Here is a 27,724-nt window from a genome sequence, read left to right on the forward strand (position 1 = left end):
TAGCCATCCCTCCATTTTCTCCACTACTTATCCTCATGAGGGTCACAAGTGAGCTTTTCAGTTTCAGTTTTTCAATTCAAACACACAATCACACCTTATGGACAATTGCCTGCAATTAAAATGTATCTTTTTGGATCGTGGGAGGAAGCCAGAGTGCAGAAAACCCACACAACCATGGAGAGAACATTTCATCTCCATACAGGAAGGCTGGGGTGAAGATTCGCACGCTGAACCTCAGAACTGTGATGATAATCTAATCTATGGAATATCCATCCAATAATTTTCTGAGCTGCTTATCCTCACAAGGGTCGCGGAGTGCTGGAGCCCATCCCACCTGTCATCGGGCAGGAGGCAGGGTACACCCTGAACCAGTTGCCAGAAAATCACAGGACACATCAAGATAAACAGCCACACTCACAATCACACCTAAGGGCAATTTAGAGTCTCCAATTAATGCATGTCTTGGGGATGTGGGAGGAAACCGGACTGCCCAAAGAAAACCCATGCAGGCACAGGGATAACATGCAAATTCCACACAGGCAAGGATGGGATTTGAACCCAGTCCTCAGAACTCTCTATCCATCCATCCATCCATCTTCACCGCTTATCCTCTCGAGGGTTGCGGGGAGTGCTGGAGCCTATCCCAGCTGTCAACGGGCAGGAGGCGGGGTACACCCTGAACTGGTTGCCAGCCAATCGCAGGGCACATGAAGACAAACAGTCACACTCACAATCACACCTAGGGGCAATTTAGAGTGTCAAATTAACACATGTTTTTGGAATATGGGAGGAAACCGGAGTACCCGGACGAAACCCACACAGGCGCGGGGAGAACATGCAAACTCCACACAGACGGGTCCGGAATTGAACCCGGGACCTCAGAACTGTGAGGCCAACGCTTTACCAGGTGATCCACCGTTCCACCGAACTATCTATTATGATGTAATAAATTGATTATACAAACGCTATTTTTTTTTCCGGGCCACACTGTAGTTACGGTTTCTGTCAGAGGGCCATTATGACTGTGGAACCATAAAACTGTTTAAAAATATAATTCACCCATTATATTTTCACATTCAATTTATGAACAAGTTTTGGAATAAAAAAATCAAAGGTAATGGGTTTCTCAACTATTGTTGATGTTTGGTCACACAAAAATGCTTGCAATATCTTAACGTCATCATTTATGATACAACAATTGGAAATGTTGGTACAGATTTAACAAAAATCATGGATGTTGATGCACATGATTTGCCTTCGTGAACCAGCTATAATCATGTGGCCCCCGTGCCTTAAATGTGACACCTGTAATGTAGATAGTTATCATGAAATCAGATGTGTCATAGATATTCATGTCCATCCATCCATCCATCCATCCATCCATCCATCCATCCATCCAACCATCCATCCATTTTCTCAGCTGCTTATCCTCACTAGGGTCGCAGGAGTGCTAGAGCCTATCGCAGCTGTCAACGGGCAGGAGGCAAGGTACACCCGGAACTGGTTGCCAACCAATCAGAGGGCACATGAAGACAAACAGCCGAACTCACAATCACACCTAGGGGCAATTTAGAGTGTCCAATTAATGGCATGTTTTGGGGATGTGGGAGGAAACCAGAGTGCCCAGAGAAAACCCACGCAGGCATGGGGAGGACATGCAAACTCTATACAGGGAAGGCTGAGATTGAACCCGGGTCCTCAGAACTGTGAGGCCAAACCTTTCCAGCTGATCCACCGTGCCGCCTATATTATGTCATTATTACATGTTACCTGATCTTCATGGCAGAAAATGAATGTTTTCTGTACTAACCAAAGAAATCCAAAAGGGGGCAATGTGCACTTTAAAGCGCCACTTCCGGAAACTAGCAACAAGAACATCCAATCAAACAACAGTTCAATTTTTAGTCAGGAAAGACAGATCCTTTTCTCTCCTACTGTAAGCCGCACTACCTGCACTTTATTGTCCATTGTGGGGTTTGTGTTGTAACAACGCCTTGTCTGCAGCTTTTTCGTTGCTTTGGAGCCACATCTGCCTCTCTTCAACAGCTGTTTGATGGGCGACCCGGAGGAACAGAGAGGTAAAGCCGGTAGGCAGGCAGGCAACACTGCTGTGTCTTTCCGTGCGACATGGAGGCTAACGCTAACTTTATACTACCAACTTTGCTTGCTAGCTCGAATTTTTTGTTGTTTTGGTACGTTTCTAACCGTAAATAATACCCTCCATCGTTTATTAACGTCAGAGTCACAATGATGGCAAGGACACCTTTCGATGTCTGGCTGGGGGAACAAAGTAATGTTATGTTATGTTAGCAATGCTGGGTAGTTGACATGTTGGGTTGAGTAAAAGTTGCGACACAGAAATGGCTCTTTGTGTTTGGTATTGACTGATATCAATTCGAACTGTTGTCTTCCGCCCTCAAAACTTAGCAGTAATTGTACGTGTTATGTAACACCGTGTAGTGAAGGGGGAGTCTCACTTTACTTTGCCGCCTCTAAACTTTAATCTACTGTATCACCACCTTTCTCCTTAGCTCGCTGATAGAAGTAGAAATTTATAGATGTAGAGCAGCGATAGTGTTTTCAATTGTCAATGGCTGAATCTAATGATTGATTTTAATCATATCTAAATATTTCATGGCTGTATTGGATTAATTTATTTCATCCTTTTATTCAAAAACAGTATACTGTTTGCAAATGTCTTATTTGATGATACAGATGTGTGCTTTATTATGATAAAAATATAATTCTTAATATCTACAGCTTTATTATTATAATGAATATAATTAATATTTACCGCTGAGAGGCTTAAATGGCGAAGGTTTGGACACTTAAAATAAAAAAGGTCTCTAAATGATTAATTGAAGATGAAAAATCATGATCTATTAATTTGATAATTAACTGTCCAATAAGTGTTTCCCCCTTTAATTCATTCTAATGTGACCTCCCTTTTGAATCAATGTATATTAATTACCTTTTCATTGTTTCGTTCCACAGATTGGGTAGATGTGGCAAATGAGTTGCTTGGAAAGTGTCACATTGAGCAGAAGCTGACTAAACTCACAGACTGTGACGCCAATGTGTTTGCTAGTCTATATGAGAACATCCTGAGAGAGAAGGTTCCAGGTAAGGTTCACGTGGCAGCAAACAAGGTCTATTTGGAAGTACAGTACCTACTGTTGAATTTTTTTTCTATTATAATGAACCAATTTATTAGCTCATAGGGACTCAAATACAAATCTTAAGGGGCCACAAATATTTTTTTACAATGAGGCAAAGGTTCATTTGTTGAGGTTGGTCAACTACATATGACAATACTGTGATGTTCTAAAGGAAATGAATGTTCAGCCATAGATTTTCTCAGCCGCCGGGAGTGCTGGAGCCTATCCCTGCTGTCAACGGGTTGGAGGCGGGGTACACCCTGAACTGGTTGCCACCCAATAGCAGAGCACATTGAGACAAACGGCTGCACTCACGATCACACCTAGGGGCAATTTAGAGTTTCCAATTATTTTTGCATGGTTTTAGGATGTGGGAGGAAGCCGGAGTGCCCAGAGAAAACCCACACAGGCACGGGGAGAACATGCAAACTCCACACAGGCAGGGCCGGGATCGAACGCGGGTCCTCAGAACTGTGAGGCCAACGCTCTACCGACTGATTCACCATGTCGCCCATATGATTCATATGTACAGTAAACCCTCCAATGTGAAGTAATATTAGTCACTGGTGCTTAGCATTACAGACCATTCGTTCTAGCTAAGCCAAGATACCGACTTGTTCTGCACCAAAACTGAGAAAATACACCCAAATTTGACCTTCTTTAACCTCCCGTGGGGTCAACCTGACAGGATAAAGCTGTGGCTGTCAAAGTTGGGGCTCATTCATAAGTGAGGAAATTTGCACACATTTAATCATTACTGGTCATTAGCTGCTAAATTATAGCCTCTCGTGGTGGTACGGTAAAGCAACAACATACATTATGAGGCGCAGCTGTACAATCCCGGACTTCCGTGTGGGGAGTTTGCATGTTTTCCCTCTGTCTACATGTGTGTAAACTTGCCTCCTGCCTGTTGACAGCCAGGATAGGCTCCAGGACACCTTCGACCATCTTGCGGCCAAGAAAATGGATGGATAGATATATATGTGTAACGGTTCCTGGTTACTATTTACGGCGATCCACGCGTGCAACAGCCAACATCCCACCAACGCCGCCGGTGGATCGCGAGAATCTTTCCTGCTTGAAAAGTACAACTTAGAGTAAAAAAAAAAAAAAAAAGTCTACCCACCTGCTATATATTCTCTACATCTAAACCAACTCCTCAGAAAAGCATCAAATCTCCGTGGTCCATTTCATGAGACTGTTATTGTTTTTCGTCAGCGCCACGTCCCTCCCAACACATCGAATTCCACTTGTGGGTGTTCTGGCTCAAACGCTTCAACATTGTACATTATTTTTATTTTGTTTGTTCAATGGTCGGTATAGTAATAACACTGAGCATTAACTCGCTTTGCTGGTTCTCTGAACAGAACACTTCCCAGGTACTATTTACGGCTATCCGCGCTTGCAGCTGTATATTCTGTACATCTAAACCAACTCTGCATCAAACAAATCTCCGTGGTCCATATAATGGGATTATTGTTCGTCATTAGTGCCACGCCTTCTCTATAACAGTCAAGTGCTGGATGTGTGTATTCAGGCTCAAGCACACAGGCTTGAACATTGTACATCATGCTATTTTTGTTATGTTTGCTTGTAATTATTTTTCACAAAAATCGTCCAGAAAATGCCTGATGGTGGACGTTCTCTGTTCGATGAAACGTATCTGCGAGCAATGGGGCGTCAGAACAGGAAGCACTGCAGCCGTGGCAAACGCTGATTGGCTGTCAGTTTTCCAGCCGGGCTCATTGGAATGTCTGAGCGAGAGAGGAAATTCGATAATACTTTTCTCGTTTAGAGATGTTTCTCGGTGAAATCTGTGGATATCTCTGGCATTAAAACAAACACTGAACCCTCATCTACTAAATTTTAATATGTGCTCCCATTCCTATTAGTTTCGAAAAAATCTTCCTTTAATGTTACACCTTTTTGGGATGTGGGAGGAAACCCACACAGGGATGGGGCAGAACATGTAAACTGCAGGTCCGGGATTGAACCTCGGGCCTCAGAACTGTGAGGCCAACGCTTTCCAGCTGATCCACCGTGCCGCCGAAGTAAATGTAATTTTAGTTCATAACAACTGCAAATATATCCATCCATCCATCCATCCACTTTCTTTGCCTCTTATCCCCACGAAGGTTTCACAGAGTGCTGGAGCCTATCCCCGCTGTCAACGGGCAGGAGCCGGGTTACACCCTGAACTGGTTGCCAGCCAATCGCAGGGCACGTGGAGGCAAACAGCTGCACTGACAATCACACTTACGGGGAATTTAGGGTGTGCAATTAATGTTGCATGTTTTTGGGATGTGGGAGGAAACCGGAGTGCCCGGAGGAAACCCACGCAGACATGGAGAGAACATGCAAACTCCACACATGCGCGTCCAAGATTGAACCCGGGACCTCAGAACTGTGAGGCCAATGCTTTACCAGCTGATCCACCGTTCCACTTACAAAATTATGAATTAAAATAAAATAAAATGAAACACTGTCATGAATCCAAAACAAATACATCACAAGTCATTGAGAACAATACAGTATACTTTTTCAAATATAAGCACAAAGAATTACAAGAAAGAATTGCAATTCTGTCCTATTCTTTAGAGGTCAAACTTGGTATCTGCCAGTGCTTGTGTGTTTTCTAGGAGTAAGAATAACCAAATAAGTAAACTTTGCAATGATTTGTTCAGTATCGGCCGATAATTAGCATTTAATTCAGTTACACTAGGGGTGCTCAATGCGCCGATTGGGAGGATGTTTTGGTTGATCGTGTGACAGCGTGCCCCCCAAAAAAAAGACGTTAAACTATCATCCACCTCGTCGCTGGATTCAAGTGTGGCCAATACGTTGAGCGCACGCACATAAAGGCACATTCTAGCAAGACAGCCTCCTATTTACAGCAGTCGTGGCAATGCGCGCATGCACCCCCTTCTACATGATTTAGGAAGATATAGATTTAATGAATGGATTGACAATAGATCCCGCCGTAAATTACGCTAGATTATAACAATACATCACGACTGCTGACAGGAATGTTTGTTTCAGTGTATCGCTAGCTTCTTCCCACTAACACTGAGTATGTTGAACTAAACTTTGAGCATTTTCAAAACATTGCGGGTATAGACCGTTCGTATAAATTCCCTGAGAGGCCAGTGCATTGAACCTTTCTTCAGATAAAGTTTGTCGGATCAAGAATTTTTATTGATGAAAAATTTGAAATACTGTTTTATATCAAGTTGTACTAATATCAGTTGAAATTGGAAATGATCATTTCTGAGTTTGAAATTTTAGTTTTCTATTTTAGTTATGTATTTGTTTATTTTATTTTTAATTTCCAGTTGTGTTATATTAATTCAGTAAGTTATTTTAAGATCTTGAGATTCCATACCTAATCACCTACATCAACTTTATCTGCGACTGACCACACTTGTACATTTTTCAAATGTGAGTGACTGGTATATACTGTAGTATGTAAGAGTATCATATCAAAAAGCTATTTAGTTTTAGTTTTTTTTAGTCTTGTCCTATGTCTTTTGATGTAGTACTGCAAATATCTGACACTGGATGAAGTTAAAAACACATCTGCAGTGTGGGACAGGACAACACGTAATGCCTTGATCAGACTCCAAGACAAATTTGCTCTTTCACGATTGCATTATTTAAGACACCTACAATAAAATCCTGTATTCTTTTACCACCACATCACATCCTTTACAATAATTGGGCTTTATCTTGTCAACTCAAAATTGACCAGATACACTCATTACCATGGTAGAAACGACATCAACAAATTGTGCCATTTGTATTCTTAAGAACTAAATGATGGGGAAAAAAACATATGGTGGTGGTCACCAGGGCTCAGGAAAGGACTTCAAGGATTGCATGAGGTATGCTCACATAGCTTTAATTTGCAAATAGGGAATAAAACATTATGTACCATCTCAAGCCAGTTCTAGTATTAACTGTTGTATGTCCAGTTGAAGCCAGAAGTTTATTTGCACAGTGCAAAAACACATTTCAGTTTTTGTCGATTTGTCTGAAGTCAAATCAGGCTAAACCGCTCCAGTTTCAGATCAGTCATGATCACCAAAATTATTTAATCCATCCATTTTCTTAGCCTTTTATCCTCACAAGGATTGCGGGAGTGCTGGAGCCTATCCCAGCTGTCACTGGACAGGAGGCAGGGTACACCCCGAAATGGTGGCCAGCCAATCGCAGGGCACATTGAGACAAACAGCCGCATTGACAATCACACTTGGAGGAAATATGGAGTGTCCAATTGCATGTTTTTAGGATGTGGGAGGAAACCCGAGTGCCTGGAGGAAACCCATGCAGGCACTGGGAGAACATGCGAACTCCACACAGGCGGGTCCGGGATTGAACCCGGGACCTCAGAACTGTGAGGCCATTTTATCCACTGTGCCGCCACCAAAATGAACTAATTTTGTTAAATACCACAAAAGTGAGAATGTGAATTTCTTAGAGAGTTTTGTATTATTTTCTTCAAGGTCCAAAGTTTACATATGTCAGAGATGTTCCTAGAAAAACAGCTAAGACAAGCCTGAGGACTGTAGAGAGTGAACTCAAACCAACCAAGATTGTCTTTTCATGCACGGGACAGACGGAGGACACACTGTGAGAGTGTGCTACCTCAGACTGCCAAAGTGGTAGTCCCTGTTTGCTCTTTTTTATTGCATTCTCAGGTCAAAGGGTTACATGGTTACACAGTGAAAATGCTGACACAGATGGCTACACCAACAGCAGATAAACACTAAGGTACATGTTTCTTCAAGGCCGCAAGAGTGTCCTGATAAACCCACAAGAGAAAAAGCAGGGCATTGTTTAAAGACATGTTTATGGCATTTGGGGGTATCCTCCTGCGGTAGAAGGGCGTTATCTCCTCCCGGTGTTGAGGAGTATCTGCTTAAGATCAGAAGGGAAACATGCTGAGGCCAGGATGGAGACATCGTTTCCCAGTGTTCAGGGGCATCAGCTTGAGGTCGGCAGGGGGGCATAGCCTCCCAGGTGTCACTGGGTCGCACTTCAAGACACGCACGCAGCTCACAAAGAGAGCAATTCAGACTAAGACTACCAGAAACAAACCCATGATAAAACAATCCTAACAGCAACTATAGTAGTAATGATATACTTTTATCATGATAACTAACATAGTAATATCATATCTTTATCAACATACTATATTTTCTGGACGACAAGCTGCTACTTTTGTCAGGCACTGTGACCCCTGAGGCATATTTAACAATGCAGCTAAAATATATATATATATATATATATATTTTTTTTTGTCGCATGCGGGTATGAGTTTAAAAGTTCTACAAAAACTTTTTCGAACGAAATGGTTAAACATGGCTGTTCCGTATAATGCATTTGGGTTAGGACATGCACAAATCCAATGTGTAGAAGTAGACTTTACTTTCAATGTGTGTAGAACAAGAATAATCTACCTCAATTGTGTGTAGGAGAAGAAAAATCTTCCTCAATTGCCCGTAGAAGAAGACGAAGGTACTGGTAGCATGTGTAGAAGAAGACGGGGCTAGTTTTTGGTGTCCTCAAAGCAGGACAACACACGACACGCAAATATGCAAAATATATGTTTTTAACTTAGTTCCTTTAAAATCTTTCACAAAAATTGGTTGCATGCGAGAGGAGAACAGCACAACTTCAGCTGTACAGTAACTTGAGATGAAAATGACGTTAAGCGTAATAGAGAGACTGTAATGGTGTGGGATGGACACTTTCTCAGGCTGGATACGACGACTAGTACTTTCAGTGAACTGGAGGAGAGGATGAATAAAAACTTCTATGTTTGAGCTGCCGGTTAGAGTCACTGTTTGGAAACAAGTTATGTCAGAATCTGTCATCTTTATTCGCTAAGTATGTAAGAAACATGCAAAGAATTGGTCTCCGGTTGTTGGAGACATGGTGCCAACAGACAGTCAATTGACTCATAGACATTGTGGTAACAGCCACGGGGAATAAGGGCTGCTAGTAATCTGACAATGATGGATTTTTTTTTTCTGGAACACTTCTGCAAAGGATGCAGAATCCTCTCGCATTTAAAACGGTTAGAGGGCCTCATAGGGCAATAGACCTGGGAAATGACCATTGTGCTAAGACTGTCAAGACTTCAAGGAATGTATCCAGTTTAAAGTGACTAGTCATGCAATATTCTGACACAATGTCGATTGTGTAACTAGCATATATTTCTCAGTTGATTGTGCAAGGGGTGCGGATGCTACTGAGGTGCGAGAGGCTCGTATTGGTCAACAACAGATGAGCAATGTGGTGAGACTACTACAGTGGGTGGACGAGTACTGTATGATATATAAAAATATTGGCCCAACAGAATATCACAACAAGCTCAAGGGAGAAATCGGCAGCGTGTTTCAGTTGAATTTTAAGGTAGCTGTTTATGAAGTAAACTGCAGGGTGGAAGAAGCTGTTAGAGTGCCTGTTAGTTTTGGTTTGCATTGTTAGGTAGCGTCTACAGGAGGTAAGGAGTAATAAGAGTTGGTGGGCAGGATGTGGAGAGTTTGAGAGGATTCTGTCTGCTCGTCTTAGTTTTGGTAGTGTGCAAGTTCTTGAGGGCTGGAAAGGGATACCGACAATTCTTCCAGCAGTTTTGATTGTCCGTTGCAGTCGGACTTTGTCCTTTTTGATGGTAGCACCAAGTCAGAGTGTGGAAGTACGCAGCACCGATTCAATGACCGCTATGTAGAACTGCCTCAATAGCTCTCGTGGCAGGCCGTACTTCGTTAGGAGCAGCAAGAGGTACGTCCTCTCCTGGGCCTATTTATGGATGGAGTTGATGTTGATCTCCCACTTTAGGTCAGTAAATAAGACAGGGAAATGACAGCCTGTCAGGTCATTGAAGTATTTTCACATCAAACAGCCAACCACTCACTTTGAAGCCAGCAAATCCCTTACAATCTTTCATCTCCTGCCCATCCTCTTGAAATACACACCCCTAGTTATTGTCTCACTCTTGTGGGTCACCTAAGGCTGGGTGACCCATCCATTCATCCTTTTTTTCCCCATCACTTATCCTCACTATGGTCATGGACGAGCGTAAGCCTCTCTGAGCTAACTCTGGGAAAGCATGGGGTAGACACTGAACGGTCACTATTCCCACTCACATTCACACTGACTGGTAATTTAGAGTCAAATCAATCAAAAGCCTTTTTGTCAGCATATGACTATGCATGCAACGAGGTAACGAGCGCTACTCCACAAGGTGCTTATACAATATAAATACAACAGAATAAAACATATTAGATCCCAGAAAAAGTAACTCATGAAATATTTACAATCAAGGCAGAGTTATTGCTAAAAAAATGTCTACAGCCTTATTGCCCATGTCCAGTCATTGGTAAGATTGCACGAATTGAGAAGAAGACAGAGAAGTGACAAAAGCAAAAATAAAAGAGTGCAGTTGCATAGATTTTCATTACACTCGTGAGATAGGTTTTATGTTCAGTGGTGTTGAGTTCAAGGTGTTGATGATTCCGGGGGTAAAAAAAACAACTCTTGTTTGTTCAGGTTTTGTGGTCCCTGTAACGCCTGCCAGAGGGTAGAAGGTGAAACAGGTGTTGACCAAAGTTGGATGTGTTCTTAACAATGTTAGTTGCTCTGCTATGGTAGTGAGAACTGACAATGTCCTCCAGGGAGAGCAGAGAGCAGCCAGTGATCTGCGGACTGTTGATCACACTTTTCAGAGCTCTCCTGTCTGCTGTTATACACTCCGCATACTACACAGTGATGCAGTATCCGTGGATACTCTCCACGGTGGTTCTGTAGAAAGCCAGCAGCAGCACTCAGGAACTGGAGCCGCTGCTGGGCCTTTTTCACCACCACCATTGTATTTACAGTCGAGATGAGGTTGTCTGTGATGTGGACTCCAAGAAGTTTGAGGGAGTGGCCCCTCTCCACACACTCCCCATTGATGATCGGTGGGGCCGGATCCAGCCCGTTGTGGTATCATCAGCAAACTAAATGATAGTGATGCTGGGAATGGTTGGCATGCAGTCGTGTGTGTGTGTGAACGAACGTGTGTGCGTGTGCATGTGCATGTGTGTGTGCTTGTGTTCACGTGTGTGTACAGAGAGTACAGGAGAGGACTCCTTACACAACATTGACGGGAGCTGGTGCTGTGGATGATGGAGGGTCGAGAGAAGGAGGGAGTGAGTCCCTAATGTGATATGCAACCAGCCCCTGAAAACACTTTATGATCACATGTGTAAGTGCAATAGGCCAGTACTCATTCAGACTGTCAAGGGCTGGCTTTTGGGGAACTGGGATGATTGTTGCTGATTTGAGGGAGGAGAGGATGATTGATTGTTTCAGGCAACAGTTGAAATTTTTTGTGCAACCACTGGTCAGATGATCAGCACGGGCTTTCGGTACCTTCCCAGGCACTCCATCTGGGCCGGGACCTTCCCTGGTGTTTACAGACCTGCGCAGACGTCTCACTTCATGATCCTCACGCATCAGTCTGGTACTAACAGATGGTGGATGTGGTGAGGCTGAATCTGATCCATCAGTCTCAAAGCGGGCAAAGAAAGGGTTTAGTTACTCTGCCAGTGAGGCGTCTGTGTTGGCACACATCTGGTTATTCTTGTAGTTTGTAATGTGTTGTGATCCCTCCCACATCTTTTTGGAGTTATTTTCTGTGAAGTACTCCTAAGAAAAAAAAAAACTATGAAGTACTGTAGTTTGTTTTTGGACCAGTGAATTTAGTTCAAAATTTTGAAATTATAAATAAACTTTGAACTACCGGTAAGTAAGAATATAATGCGCACCCCCAAAGTTGACCTAAAAAAATCAGGAAAACCCTTTACCAATGTACGATGCGCACCACCAATTTGCTATCCATATGCTGAAAATATTACGAATTATCTATTTCTATTTTGCTAGGATTGTGCTTGTATTGTTTTTCAAAAAATCTTCTCCAATAATCTAAAATAATCTTTGTGCATGTACTGATGCAGCGGTAATAAATGTCTTGGGGCAGGCCACAGGACGCGCTTGTCCTGGTCCCTGCAATTGTCAGAACAGAATCCCTCAACCAACTAAAATAAATCCTCAACGATGGCATAACATCTTACTACTGTTGATAACACATATTACAGTCTTAAATAAATAATATATTTAACACTGTTTAACCTAAACCTATTTTTTGCATTAAATATTTGTGCATAAAACGTTTTTGCATAGTGCAGTTTATCCACGACATTACCCATCTTTGGACAAGACTTCAAAAGAAGCATCTGACTGGCATCCTCTGCCATCCATGCCGTTTGTGAGGAAACATTTTTTTGAATCCCAGAAGTCTTGGTTCCCTTTATTCCTTATTATTGTCAGCACTTTGAGGGGGAAGGTCCACCGTGCTAACAGCCTTTCGGCTACAATCTGTAGCAGCTATTCATAGCGTCAGGTTGCTATCAAAACGAGAGCTCTAACTAGAAATAGGCACTTTTATAAAGCGAGCATTTCAATTGCGTGCGCTATCCTGTTCATCTGAGGTGTCACACTGTGGCGACCGCTAACGGGACAAGCCGAAAGAAACTTACTTTTTACGATTGTATTACGTAGTTTCAGCTCATGTTTTGCTTCCGGTTTGGCCGCGTCATCGGCCGGAGTGATGACAGATTTGTTTTAAAAGCAGCTGCACAACTAGCCCTTGTAGTTGACATTTTTTGTCTTTGTTTAAGTTCAACCAAAAAAAACACGGGCATTCGTTTCTGATGTTTGGTACCTTAGAGACAAATATGCTACGCAAATGATTGTTAAATCCAAAGCTCTCCCCCCCCGAGGAGGTCAGAGCTGAGAGTTCAGGTTGGTGGGACACAGTACCGTAATATATATAAATGTGGAACATAAGACATCGAATATCACATCTAAATGTATATTTATACCTTTTTTAACCTCTATGTACCTGTATACAACTATACAATGTGATTGTATGTTTTATTTTTCATCCATACCTAAATATAATGCGCTCTATTGACTTTTCAAAAATATTTTTGGAAAAAAATTGTGCATTATTTTCAAGAAATACAGTAGTTCACATAGGTAAAATGAACTCGGTCACTTCACTCGCTTCTGAAATGTTTTCTTGCTCAAAAAGAGCTTCAGTCTCAGAAGGAGCATCAGAAAAATCCAAAAATTGGTCTCGTTCATCTGCCATTGTATTTAGCATAGTGTTTTCAATGGTAGGGCTCCAGTGTGATGCCTACACATGGTGTCACAGACAAATATGGCTGCCACCGCGATGCGCATTGTGTCGAGTTAGACTTGCGCAACTTTGCGCTTTTATAAAACACTCCCAGCTCACTTTTTCTGACTGGTATTCTCATCAAAGTGATTATTCTTTGTAATTTTGATAATATCTAGTTTAAAATGTGATTTTTGTGTCAATGGCACTTTAAGGTATCAGGGGACTGAGCGACTACACAGTGCTTAAAAAAATTATTACAATGACACGAGGTATGCTCGGATATCCAAAACATGGCGGTTTGCTATTAGTGCTTAGAATATTGCTTTATGTCAGCTAGTCCCCTGATTCCCTAAATAGTTGTTGTAATGTGAATGTTAATTGACCTTACCCCCATCTACATCTTAATTTTATTTTATTTTATTTTTTTGTAATGTTAAATTTTTTTTTAACAGTATAAATTATCTAGATATTGACAGTGCCGAACACACGCAAGCATACATTGTGATTTGGTTTCTGGTTTTGGTCCATATAAGGTCAGCAAAAATGTTAATGCGTTTCCGAGATAAAACCAGATATTTGCTAAGCAGTCTGCTGTCATGGAGGATAATAGAAATCTGACATTTACTATTGAGAGGCTGAAGTTCTGAGGATTTTAAACAATATCTTTAAATGATGATTCATGCATCAGAATAGTTGTCGATGAGTATGACACTCGTTAGCTATCAAGTAATCAATTAATTGTTGCACCTCTAGTAAATATTAATACACCAAAATAAAATTGACATGCACAAAATTTTATTTTTTAAAACCATTCATTGTTTTTTTTTTATAGTTGTATTATTGCTATTATTATTATCTACATCAGCTTTGGTGTTTTCACATTGGAATCTTACCCCATACCTTTTTTTTCCACCTGACCTACAAAAGCTTTTTTAGCATGCCCTTGCCTTGTGATCATGTGTTGATGTAGCTTTTTGTCTCGTGCTGAAAATATATTCTTAGTTGTCAAGGAGTTGACATCAGTCACTCACATTTGAAAAATGTACGGGTGTGGTCAGTCATGCCCACAAATATAAAGTTACGGCTGTGGTCCACCAGTCATGCCCGCAGATATAAAGTTTCGGGTGTGTGTTTTTTGTAAATATGAGTGTACCCCTTTAAGAGTGGAGTGAGGGGGGTGTCAGGTAAACTAGGAAGTAGAAGTAGGTTTAGGAGCAGAGACCTGTGCTTCCGTGTTTAAAAAAAAAAAAAAAAAAAAAAGACCTCATGCATTGGTTCACTGTGCTGGATCGGTTTTCATGTGCGCGCAATTGCGCAGTGGCGCAGCTTAGAGGGAACATTGGTCAAGACTACACAAAATAAGCGGGGTCTTTCAGTATCTATGTATTTCTACTTGTAACAAATTTTACGCGCGTGATTTATTTTTTTTTTTTCATGCTCGACTGTGCAGATTTGCGAGTGCGATGCGCGGGCACATATGCGCCTGCCATATCACAGTGACTGTGACATCTATCTTCTTAGCATAAACACATTTTCTTTCTTTTTAGATTATATTGCATCACCACGAAGCCAAGAAGATGACATCCATAATGTTCAGTGTGTCATTGACTCACTGTCACTGGATTATCTCCAGATCAGTCTCTCGCATATCACAGGTATTAAAATTTTTTTGTGTCATTGAATAATAAGACACCAGAAATTAATCTTTTTTTTTTCTTTTTTTAAAAATCAGTCTGACTAATAAGTTGACTTAAAAAATAGATTGACACAAATATCTCGGATGGTGTCATATTTCAAGCTATTTTCCATCTAGACATTTCCAATACATTCATCTCCATGCTATTGTCTTCAAACGTACTTGAGGTTGTATTAGTACCTTCTATTGGTGGATTTGGTACTGTAGGCATTAACAGTACAGTATATAAGGCAGTCAAGATATAGTCAATTGGAATGGGAACATTGTGTTTTGCCTAGACTCATATTTCTTGCTTTCTGTGACTAGGAACTCAACTCGTTTTTTTTTTCATTGTCAAAACTGAACCATTTTAGCATTTACTAGACACAATCCCAGGGTAGGTTATTTTTAACTACCATAACCGTAGTTGCAACCGTAAGTTGCAATGTACTATTACTCAAGCTTTGTTAGTTGGTACGTACTCTGTGATGGCTGTGAGGATATTTTAAGATTGTGGAAATGGAAATTCGTCTTCAGATTCAAGAATAGCTTCAACATTATAATCTGCCCAAGGTGCACTGTTTTTGGGCTGGTGAGTGTTTATTTATTTTTTTTATCATCGCCGTTCATCTCATTCATATGCGTCCGAGTTGCATGCTTAGCAGGCATGTGATGGCGACAGACAGAGACTTCACAGGAAACCTCAGTGGCTCTTTTTTTCTTTTTTTTGATAATTCACTCCCATGTTTTTGCATCCCGCCAGAAGGTGGGATAGATTATTGGTGAGGGGTTTAAACATCTAATTACCTTATTAATAATGAATAAATAAACTAAAATGTGGGGGTGATTACTCGATTAGTTGATGAAATATTTATAGGATAATCGATTGCAAATAATTTGTTAGAACAGCCCTACAGTGCAGAATCACAGTGGAAACTGTAGAGTAATATTTGTATGCTTAACAGGCGAAAATGTCATTCAGGGAGACAAAGAGTCAATCAAGAACCTTTTGGATATCTTTGAAGGCCTCTTGGAATATCTCAGCGAGGACATATGCGAGGACTCACAGAATGATGGTGGGGATATCTAAGAATACTTTGTTTGGTTTCACTGTTCTCTATATTGACAAGAATGGGTGATGATCTGTGTTCTCCAGTTACATAAACTGGATATCTTCTCATCTATTAAAAGCAGCTATGAAAAACAAAGAAACAACACATTTGGTAGAACTGAGCCGTGCTTTGTTTGTGTGACTGACCTGCCCCTCAGACCACATTATGTAACATCATATCTGCACCTCATGAATGTCAGGTCCCAGACAGAAAAGACCAGGGGAACTGTGGATAAAAGTTTGTTTGTTGTGATGCAAATTTTGACTGCATAACTTGTTCATTAAACAGAATTATGGTACCTCTAGGATGGTAGTTTATTCTAACTAACAGAACCTCAATGTTAAACTCATTCCAAATACAAAAATAACATACATTTTACAAAATCAGGGTCACAAAATGGTGGTCTCCCAAAAAATGCTGGTGGTGAAGCTGAGTTGCCAACAACCAGAAATGCCATTCAACAGATGGACAAAAAGATGGAGGGAGAGCATTTGTCTTCTGAGGGCGGAGAGTAAGTACATTCCTGTGGCTCTTTTTACACTGCTTTTTAAAAGTTATTTAATTTTAAAGTTGTAAACAAGTCTCATAGGGCTTCACGGGCCAAAAATGGTAATGATTGCGACATCCCGCAATGTAAAACACCCTCACTCTGGCAAGAAAATACTCAAAACCCATTTTGGGAAGAAAGAAACTTTGAGAAGGGACCACAAAGATTAGTATCCACCTTCTGGGATGACCGGGGGCTGCAGTGGATATCGAGTGGGCAACATCTATTACATAGGTTGGTGCTGTACAATGTTCGTTAAGGTGCCATAAGAGTCCATTTAATTAAGTTTGTGGTTCTGCCTTAGGACCTAAACAGGTCAATTAGAGCAGAATCCTCCATGGCATTTACTCTGGAGGAAGTGGTCCACGTCAGATCTTGTCCCATTTTGGCACTGCAGAGCCCAAACAGCAACAGCCTCACATTGCTTCAACGTCACCTAGACCTCTCTCTGAGAAGGAGACGAGGGAGGAGATAATGACAAGCAACAGTAAAACAGGCCAACAGGCCATTTTTGGGTTGCTGAGTATAAACTGTACTGACATGGAATGGGGGGGACCAAGTTGGATGATGAGACTGTTCATTAACCAGGAGACAAGTTATTAAGTTCTGCAACCAAAAGCCATCTTACATATACTCATCACTGTCATATTTCAGTGAGTCAACTGAAATCTACCGCAGTTATAGGAATGAACCTCTGGCTAATTACACACTGTACCTTAAAACGTAGGTCAACTATGCAGTCGAGTAAGATGTCACAACATTCCGGCAACAGTGAACAGTCGGGATCTCCCATTGAGGTCATTGGGCTCACAGTCTCAGCAAGCACATTCGCAGATCAACAAGAAGGTGAGATGCTAAAATAAAGATTAAAAATACAATTTTGTCTTGGTTGAGGACACTCTTCGATTCCTATACCAGTAATGTTACCCAAATTTTTATGTAAGCTGCGCTAACTAGATAAGTAACCTGCACTAATGATGTAAAGCATTGCTTTTCAAACACTGCTCCGACGTAGTGTCTGATGAGTGACAAGCAAAAGGTATAGTGGGGGAGAGAGGGAAGAGGCGAATGTTTGACAGCTGAGAGAAAACATCCATTCGAATTTACACATGCACACCACTAAATTCCAGTAAAGTTTCTTGGGTCCTATGGTGAATGAAAATGAATAAAATAAAAAAAAACGGGAAAAAGTTAGTTTTCCAATATGTGCTAGCGTGATTTGGTGACAGTTGAGTGTCCAACAGAAACGCAAAGCATCATGAGTAAAGATAGATGTCCCTCCTAGCCAATGGAATGCCAGGAAGATGCTATGGCGATAGCTAATGGGATAGCAGCTCTGTAATGCTAGACAAACCAAGAGACAGAATGTTAACGTTCGATGGAATTTGGAACTGGTAATCCCGCGCCTATTTTTTGTTTTCATATCCTTAATTTCCTCTGTAAATGGAGACAATATTTTTCTGAGGAGGCGTTTCTTAACCTGAATTTTTCGTTACTATAGACATTTATATTTTATTTGCGGAAATACCCAACAACTTTGTCTCCCTAATTTGCCACGACACTGTAGCTGTTTTCAAGACAATCAATGTCAAGCGGCACTACCAGACAAAGCAGGCTAACGACGACAAGCTTACTGGAGCCGAATGAAAATTTGAAACAACTGGAAGCTATTTCAACAGCACAAGCAGTGCTTTTTCACATGAAAATACTTCAAGGGTCAGCTACAAGGTGGAAACGTTGATTACCAAGCACTGCAAACTTTTCACTGAGGGTGAATTTATCAAAGACTGTGTGCTAAAAATAGTTGAGAAAATTTGTCCTGAGAAGAAACAATATTTTCACAATGTTTGCCTGGCTCTGAACACTTTGATACAGAGAATTGAAGACTCACATGAATTGAACTCATTAGACACTAAGCGTAAAACTGTGCCAAACAAGTATGCGTTCATCTATGATGACACGCTGTGGCGACCCCTAACGGGACAAGCAGAGAGGAAAAGAATAAGAAGACATTAAGAGACAAAGACAAAAGGAGCAGAGTTTGACGGGGTTTTTTTTAGCCTGTGATGAAAGCATGAATGAATCTTACAGATTTTTTTTTTTGGCAGAGTAGACAGCGACATGAACTTGAGAGAAGAGTTTCTCTATCTCCAGACCCTCTTAAGACCCACCAGTTATTTATTATTATGTTGGTACTGCTGTAAACCGAGGTCCCCTGTCGTACAAAGATATATGATATTCCCATTGTTTTCCTTAATAATAAAATATCAATACAGTACCAACAAGTTGACACATAATGAGCTTCGGGAGGGGGAGTATATAAAAAAACCCCAATATATATACATATATATATTTTTTTTTCTGTGATCCAGCCCAGGAAATGTCTGACGTTGCTGCAACTTCAGTGCTAATATTACTGTTTTGAGTTCCATACCGCACTTGTAATAATACTATTATTTATTTATTTCAATATGTGGGGGAACAGAGCCAGTTTGTGTTCTTGTTTTACACTCATTGTCTTGACTTTTTCCCACCATCCAGTTTTTGGGTTACACAATAGTTTCAGGATTCCAGGGCAAAAAAAAAAAAATGGTCTCGCTACTACTCTTTACCTCCGGACGTTACAGAGGCCGCTGTACAGACCTTAACCACGGATGCAGTCGTAACCATGGATCCAATCACCACCTCTGGTCCCTCAGATGACCAGGATGCACCTTTGGCTGTACCGCAGCACACTGCCATTGCACTAAACCCACCTACCCAGAGCAACTCCCCCCACCATACAGACACATATGCGGTCATCCCAGACGCAAATATTGCTGGCAGTCTAGAAGGGAAACACAACGCTGCTGCCATCCAGGTATCCATGTTGTTCTGCCTTGGAGTTGTTATTTGTATGTTAGAGTTGAGTCTGGCACACCCCTTAGTAGACTTTTGTACTTGGGTCAGAACTTCTCTTTGGTCCTTCCACCAAATGTCTCTTCATCCTCCAGGCACATACCTCCAGAGTCGTTTGCAATGGACTACACTCTCCAAGTGGGTCAAAAGCAAAACATAGTTAATCCATAAACTCCGAACTTTACATCTCGTCTAATACGCTGCCATCTCTGTATCCATTTTCCAGCCATGAGTGAAAAGGGTTCATCAAGCCATCGAAGGGCTGACATTGAGGTAGAGACAGTGGAGGTGCGAAAGCAGCAAGTCATCACTTAACAAAGTGCCATATTTTATGGAATTATACGTTTCATCACTAAGTATGATATTTACAGCCCACTAAGGGAGGCCCCAAGAGGGTTTTATTCCACACACAACCAGATGTCCTCCTCCTCACGCTCCAGGATGAGATGTTGGTCACTACCCCGTCTCCACCGGACACAGAGGAAGAGGAGCAAGAAGAACACCAGTGTCCTACTAAGAGTCCACTGGCAGGAAGGCTCCAAAATGAGACAGGCCTCAGGTATCTTCAGGAAATAATTTCATCCTACTGTAGTTGTTCACTAAAAGGTTGTCTCACTCAACCCAATACTGTTTTGTCTAAAAAGGACCTGGACGGATGAAGATGTGGAGGAGGAGAAAGACTTTGAGACACGTTCTCGTCACAGGAAAAGAAACAGGCGAGCAGAAAAAGAACTGCATCACATTTCTGAGAAACTCACACATCGAATTGATGAGCTGGATCAGGTGAGAACAGGTTTACCGTAATTTCTAGTGTATAATGTGCCCCTCCCCTCCCCCAAATTGTCAAAAGTTGGTAGTCCGCTGGAATGTGGAGGAATTTTATAAATATATGCCACCATCTAGTGGTTAGGACAAAGCTGTGGCTTGTCAATTCAAAATGCCACCGCTACACAGAGGTTATGAAATAGTTGCACACATTAATTCAATATGCCACATCCAAGTAGAGGTTATAAAATAAGTGGAGCCTACGCTTTCATTCCAATAAGAGAGATATTATGATAAGCTAAGTGTGACTACATATATGTACAGTTGTGCTCATAAGTACTCGTACCCTGGCAGGATTTGTGAAATATTGTTTTTGTTAAATATGGCTGATGACTGAACAACAACTGGCATTAATTTCTTTATAGTGATGTTTTGTTTAATGACAATGCTTTTCTGAAATACTTGACTGTCTAATTTGAAGCCCATTAAAATAAAATTTAATGTTTGCCTGGCCTTTTGTGTTTTTATTCACTATTTTTTTTAAGAATTGTCCTATCTGACAAATTCTGCTTCGGTAATCAAACATGAGCACAAGCATGTGTATTCTAATTTATTAAAGTAGCCCTTGGAATTTCAAAATAAGATTAAATTACAAAAGGTATTAGGTGTTCAAATAAAGTGCTTAACTTCAGAATAATTATTTGGAAAAGACTATTAAAATACATATATTTCATGTTTTGACCATATGGAGGGAAGCAAAATCATGCATTTTAAAAATGCATTGTAGATCGGTGGGAAGGTTTTACAGAATTTTTAGGTCAACTTTGGGGATGTGTATATACACGAGAATCCATCCATCCATCCATCCATCTACCACTTTTCTGGGATGGGTCACAGAGGCAGTAGCTTTACCGGGCATACCCAGACTTCCCTTTCTCCAGCTACTTTATCAAACTCTTCCGGATGGATCCCGAGGTGTTCCCATACCAATACCTCCTTGGTGGCTCTCACTGTGGGCAACTCCAGAGTGGAACAGAGTCCAAACCCTCTCAAGAGGACTGGTACCAGAGCCCATGCAGTGCGTAGAGAGGAGTCTCCCTATATCCAGACTGAACTTCTCGAACCTCACACACTAGCTCGGGCTCCCACCAGAGAGTTGACATTTCATGTCCCTAGAGATAGTTTCTATAGCCGGTGATCAAATCGCCCTACCTTCGACCACTGGTCAGCTCACATTACACTTGACCCCATTAGCCCGTCTTAGAGGTGGTGAGCCAACGGGAAGCGGGGTCCATGTTACCCTTTTGGGCTGTGCCCGACCGAGCTCCATGAGTCAGTGCGCTTGCCTTTGAGCCCCACCACCAGGCGTGGCTCCAGAGGGGGCCCCAGTGACCCGCGTCTGGGCAAGGAAACCTGAATCCATTATTTTTACTCTTCATAGGGGTTTATGGAACCGTACTTTGTCTGGTCCCACAACTAGAACCTGTTTGCCATTGGTGACCGTACCAGGGGTGTTAATCCCCAGACAACTTGGATCATTGAGACACCCCCCCACCCCCCCATGATAAGGTGACGGCTCGAGGAGGGATTATACACGAGAAATTACTATGATGTGATTTTTCTGTAGAACTGAACATTTTACCCTGCAACCCCAACTCACAATCACATCATGTTGATTGTTTTTTACTCCCAATTGTTTTTTCTGCAGATGCTCAAACGTCTTTTGGCCAATAATGATGAGCTTGGTGAAGTCAAAGACAAGGAAGAGGAATTTGATGTTAGTGACAACATCGTGGCGTGTAATGGCCTGCCCACAGGTGTGAATATGCATTTTTCCAACTAACATTTGGACATCAAAGGACACATTTACTGTAACTCAGAATGCTTCACATGAGTAATTTGTTATTTCAGGAACACTTCAAACTAAATCCAACCATCGAGCTTGTTCCTCTTTCATCTCTCCTCTGCCGGGTCATCGCTCTGTGCAGCAGCACTTTGAGGATCACAAGGACATAACTCTGAACATCTGTAAAGATGGCCACCAAGTAAGCATCCCAGCTCCTCCACTGGCTTGGCAAAGTGAGCCGCCGTGCCATACAAAGCACGGAAAGGTCGTTTCAATTTTTAAACCTTTAAATTGCACTTGATTTCCACCTTTAAAATGTTATGGTGGGCTTCAAGGTCTGTGTCTAACCATCTGTCTTTTCTCAGACTGTGGTCAACCATGCTTACGAGGCGGAATTAATTAGATTAGAAGGCAAAAAACGATCAGATCTCAACAAGGAACGACAAAAAGCTCAGGAAGCCGTGAGTCACCACTTTGTATCTTATCAACTGCAGAATGTTACTATTTTTACTTCCATTGTTTGTAAATGTGGCTATTCTATTTGTACTCAGGAGCGAAAGTACAGAGAGGCCATACTTCAAGACTTTTCCAAACCGCCCAGAATGATTCCATCCACAAAGTACCCGTCGAAGGTCCATAATACATCAGGACGACTACGAATAGCCAAGAAAATGCCACCGCGTAAGATACATTTTCATTTAAATAACATGCTGTGAAAATGTTTTACACCCCCCCCCCGCCTTCCTAATTTGTTTGGTTCATTTTTTTCTTTGCTTATCTCATCACACACAGGTTTCATATCATCAAACCAATTTTGATATCACTCAGAAACAACACAAGGAAATACAAAAGCCAGTTTTAAAATGACAATTCAATTTATTAAAGCACAAAAAAAGTCAAACCTTTCTAACCTTCTGTGAAAAATTAATTCCCTCCTGAATCTAATCACGGGTTGTGCCACCCTTGCCAGCATTAAGTGAAATCAAGTACTGTAATTTCTTGAAAATAATGCACACATTTTTCCAAAAATATTTTCAAAAAGTTTATAGAGCGTATTATATTTAGGTATGGATGAAAAATAAAAAAATCTATGACATTGTATAGTCGTATACAGGTACATAGAGTGGTAAAAAATGTTATACATTTCGATATGATATTTGATGTCCTATGTTACACATTTATATATACTACGGAATGTGCGCACACAACCTGAGCTCTCAGACCTCCTCGAGGAGCTAGCATTTTACGATCATTTGTGTAGCTTGTTGCTCTTGCACCAACAATCAGAAACGACTCCCCGTGAGTTTGTTGAACTTAAACTAAGACAAAAAATGTCGACTACAACAGCCAGTTGTGGAACTGCTTTTAAAGTAAATGTCATCACTCGTGCTGATGATGCCGGCAACCCAGAAGTAGCACGGTAGTCCAAAACAACGATAGGTCAGTGACTTCAGGTGGGTATAAAAAAAATGTGAGCTCAAACTACGTAGTATTTAAAAAAAAAAAAAAAAAAAAAAAAAATCATACATTTTGATTTCTGGATTTTTCTTTGTAGATTAACTCTCTCACAGTAGACATGCACCAACGAGGAAAATTTTACCCCCTCCATGATTTCCAAGTGGGAGAACTTGCAATATAGCAGGGTCTTCAAATACTTTTCTTCACTGTATATTGATTGTATCCAATGTCGCATTGACCATACTTTAAAATGTTTCGGTGTCCATTTTATTTGACCAGTGGAAGTGAAGGAGAATGAGCTCCTGCCCATCCTCCTGGAGGAGCTGCCTTTCCTGCACATCTCCTCCCATGAACTGGGCCGCATGTGGCGGCAGCAGAAGCAGCAGGTGGAGCGAATCCGCGTCCAGGCCTCTGCCCAGAAGCAGCGACGCAGCAGATCCTCGCAAGAGGTTCGTTCATATCTGTGGTTTTGTATTACCGAAGCCTCCAAGGAAGTGAACAATGAATGCTCCCCGTGTGGCAGTTGGAAGAAGCGCAGAGGAAACACGACCTGCTGGTGGGGATGGTGCACAAACAGCAGGAGCACAGCAGGCGTCTGGTGGGTTCAGACGTTGTGCATTGATAATAGCAAAGGAAATGCAGGCTGACAAGCTATCGTCTTTAAAGAGGGACTTTAAAGAGCAGACCCAGCAGCAGAAGTCCACCCAAAGCCGACTGAGAGAACAGCGACAGCAGATTGCTCGGGCCAGGAAGTATCATCAGGACTACCACGTCCAGCATCGGGCTCGCCTCATGAAGGCTCGCATTAACGAGGAGAAGGTGACCATGTGACACTGTGCACATAATCAGAATCTGGTTTATTGGGCAAATTTAGAACTCATATATTCTACGTGCTCTCGACATGCTTGCGTCCATGTAAATCTGATCATCTGGTATACGCGTTGTGTGTGGAGATGTTTCGTCAACTCTTTGAGGAGGGTTTAGAAGTGCAGAAGGCTCGTCTGAGGGAGCAGAGAGCCTTTGCCGCAGAGCAACGGCTGGAGCACCAGAAAAGACACCAGGACCACATAGAGTCTATGGAGAACTACTACAAAGACCAAGTAGGCTCCAAACACATGCATGCACACCAGCACTAGTCCGATACACCAAGAAGGGCCAAGATTCTCACCACTTAGAAATTAATTGGAGCTGTCTCAATTTACAGTTATCGATCAGCAAATCAGTCAACTATTTTGATCATTTATAGTTAAGAAAGTTATGTAATTATATTCAGCCTCCCAAACCATATTAAATGTTCAAATGCTTTAGTAATACTACAAATCCCAGAATGCTGAACTGGTGTTCTCATCTACAGAATCAATCTTATTTTAATAAGAGACCCATACCACTGATGTGCCTTTTGTTGCACAGTTGCATTCTTGTATTATTTGTTCATTCCAAATTCAGGTCAATTAGTTTTCATGTGATAAGGTTTAGCGATATATAGTTGCAGTCCCACATAACTTGTAAGACAAATCACTGTTTTTGTTAGAATTTCAACTGCTATGCTGCAAGTATGTTTCTAGAAGGTTTGGTAAAGGTATGGAAAACTAACAGACCCAACAGGCATGACGAGTCTTCTGATTCTGTGAAACTCATTACAGTAGTCTTAAAAATAATACCAGTCCATTGTGACTAACCAGGTTCATCCAAGTTTTTTGTATATTTTTTTTATTGCTACATGTCAAACAAGTTACCAGTAGGTGCAGCAGATTCTCAGAAAACCAACAAGACCCAACATTCATGGTATGCACACACTTAAGGCTGTACAATTGGGCAATTTGTTGAAAGGGGTGTGTTTTAAAAAAACATTTGCAGTGTAGCATTCAGTGAGGTCATCAATTTTGTGAAAAACAGGTGTGAATCAGGTGCCCCCTATTTATGGTCAAAGCCAGCACCTGCTGAACATGCATTTCTCCTTTTGAAACCCTGAGAAAAATGGCTCGTTCAACACATTGTTCAGAAGAACGGTGTACTTTGAGTAAAAGTTTGATTGGAGAGCAGAAACCTTATACAGAGGTGCAAAAAATGATGGTCTGTTCAGCTAAAATGATCACTAATGCCTTTAAAATGGAGAGCAAAACCAGAGACGTGGCATAAAATGGAAGACAACCATCAAAATGGATGGCAGAATAACAAAGGCTCAGCCAATGAGTAAAGACTGTCTGGAGTTAGCTGTAAGTACTGTGACGCTGAGAAGATGTCCGTGTAAAGCTATTTACAAGAATCCCCCGCAAAGTCCCTCTGTTTAAAAAAAAAAATAAAATAAATTTGTGAAATTCTGAAATCTACTAACCTCTTTATACATACTGCTATTATTATGAACACAGCTGTATTTGCAGAGAAGGGAAAGTGTGTATGGTAGTTTTTTTTTTCTTTATAATCTTCTTTAAAGGCCAGTGGGCTTTTTAACTTTCCACATACAAGCACGCAAATGAAAGTGAGACTTTTTTCTTGATTACACTTCATAAAACCACTTCATATCTTTACATTGCATTGTTTTTATGACTGTTTTACAGTCAAAAACACAGTAAAAAAAAATTGTTTCGGGCCCATCCGGAACAGGTTAACTGCATTTCCAATAATTTTAAAGGGGAAATACATTTTGAGGTATGAATGTTTTGAAACCAGGCCATGAGCACAGAACAAATTAAACTTGGCACCGTTGTATATCAAAGTATTCTGAAAGGATTAGTACCAAGAAGTAGCTTTCCGTATCCAAAAGCTTTGTGACTGTAACTGATTCAGTTTATTGCAGACTTTTTGGGCTTCGCATCACACATCATTTACCATATTGTGGGACTTTGAGCGTATGCTGTATTTTGGGGGGGTTATTAAAACACTTTCTAGACTAAAAGATTACAACTGGCCAATATATAACACTGTCCTACTTTTCCAATGATATAACTTTTTCATTCAATCTGCCGTCTCTGTACAGTTTTCACTACTGGCTGAAAAACTTGCACAAGAGAGACAGGAGCTCCAGATTCGAAAAAAGGCTCAAGAGAAGGTTTGAAAATAAATGAACAAAATCTCGGCGTAATCTTACAAGTTTGCGCCATGTGGAAGATGTATGGTACGTTTGTTTTGGCAGCTCCTGCTCAAGATGAAACGTGACCTGCGTTCCAAGATGGAGCACGAGATAGGTGAGCTGCAGAAGATCATCATCCAGAATGACGAAGACGACCACTTCCAGGATCTAGAGGTCCAGAGATTATGCAACCGAGTCCGCATGGCGTCTTTCCACTGTCGCAACAACTATCTGCACTGACTTTCACATCTGGGACTCTGCTAAAGAAACCAAGTGGGAGGGGGTGGTGTGTGTGTGTGTGTGGGGGAGGGGGGGGCGGCGACTCGATGGCTGCTCATATTTTCCCAAGAGCTTCATTTGAATAACTGAAGAAGTCTTGATAAATTGTAGTTAAATTATGTCCTTATTGGCTTGTAGCTGGTTACCTGTTCCTTCTTTTGCCAAATGACCAAAAGATCCCCCCCCTTCTTTTTACTATGTGCTATTAAGTCTTCCTTTAATGCATCCACAACTCCAGCAGTTTATTTATATTTTTTAACTTAAATTGTGCCTTTTTGTGTGTAAATATTAAACAGGTGTTGGTGCTTTCCAATCCATTGGATAATAGCAATCAAGTCTGAAGAGGATCAAATATATAGGATTTATATCTAACTGTAAAGGTTTGGTGAAACATACAAATTTAGGAGGAAAATGAACTTCTATGAAGCTCCCATCAATCATCTATGAACATGACTCTAATGCTGTTGATTTGTGGGTAATGTAGTCTCTACTTGAACCAATAAACCTCATATTGCAATGTTCTATACTGTTTCTAACAACCACACAGATGCAGAACAAGTGCAAGTGGACACAACTTACACTTCATAACGACACCTAAAAAGAGGCTCCGCATTTCTAAATAAAACCCCAGTTGAGCTGCTATTAAAAAGCCCACAAAAATAGCACAATAAACATTTGTTTTTCA

The 27,724-nt window shown here is 41.2% G+C and overlaps 1 protein-coding gene across 5 annotated transcripts; it reads left to right on the forward strand.

Annotated features, from left to right (window-relative positions):
• Positions 1-79: 79 nt before the first annotated feature.
• LOC133505777 (centrosomal protein of 95 kDa-like) lies at positions 80-27,556 on the forward strand. 5 transcript variants are annotated; one of them, XM_061829217.1, is made up of 22 exons: positions 80-1,936; positions 2,005-2,078; positions 2,995-3,123; positions 14,937-15,044; positions 16,030-16,140; positions 16,564-16,687; positions 17,451-17,569; positions 19,351-19,583; positions 19,717-19,759; positions 19,848-19,909; positions 19,993-20,180; positions 20,266-20,404; positions 22,095-22,203; positions 22,298-22,431; positions 22,598-22,693; positions 22,784-22,913; positions 23,970-24,139; positions 24,214-24,288; positions 24,357-24,509; positions 24,644-24,790; positions 26,668-26,739; positions 26,824-27,556. In XM_061829217.1, exons 1-22 carry the CDS (start codon positions 1,794-1,796, stop codon positions 26,998-27,000), a joined length of 2,736 nt encoding a protein of 911 aa, XP_061685201.1. In that variant the 5' UTR covers positions 80-1,793; the 3' UTR covers positions 27,001-27,556. The 5 variants fall into 5 exon arrangements, with proteins under 5 accessions (XP_061685201.1, XP_061685202.1, XP_061685203.1 ...); XM_061829218.1 differs by having other exon boundaries at positions 19,848-19,894; XM_061829219.1 differs by having other exon boundaries at positions 19,423-19,583.
• The last annotated feature ends 168 nt before the right edge of the window (positions 27,557-27,724 follow it).

This window comes from Syngnathoides biaculeatus, chromosome 9 (assembly GCF_019802595.1).
Source record: "Syngnathoides biaculeatus isolate LvHL_M chromosome 9, ASM1980259v1, whole genome shotgun sequence".
NCBI classification, from domain to species: domain Eukaryota; kingdom Metazoa; phylum Chordata; class Actinopteri; order Syngnathiformes; family Syngnathidae; genus Syngnathoides; species Syngnathoides biaculeatus.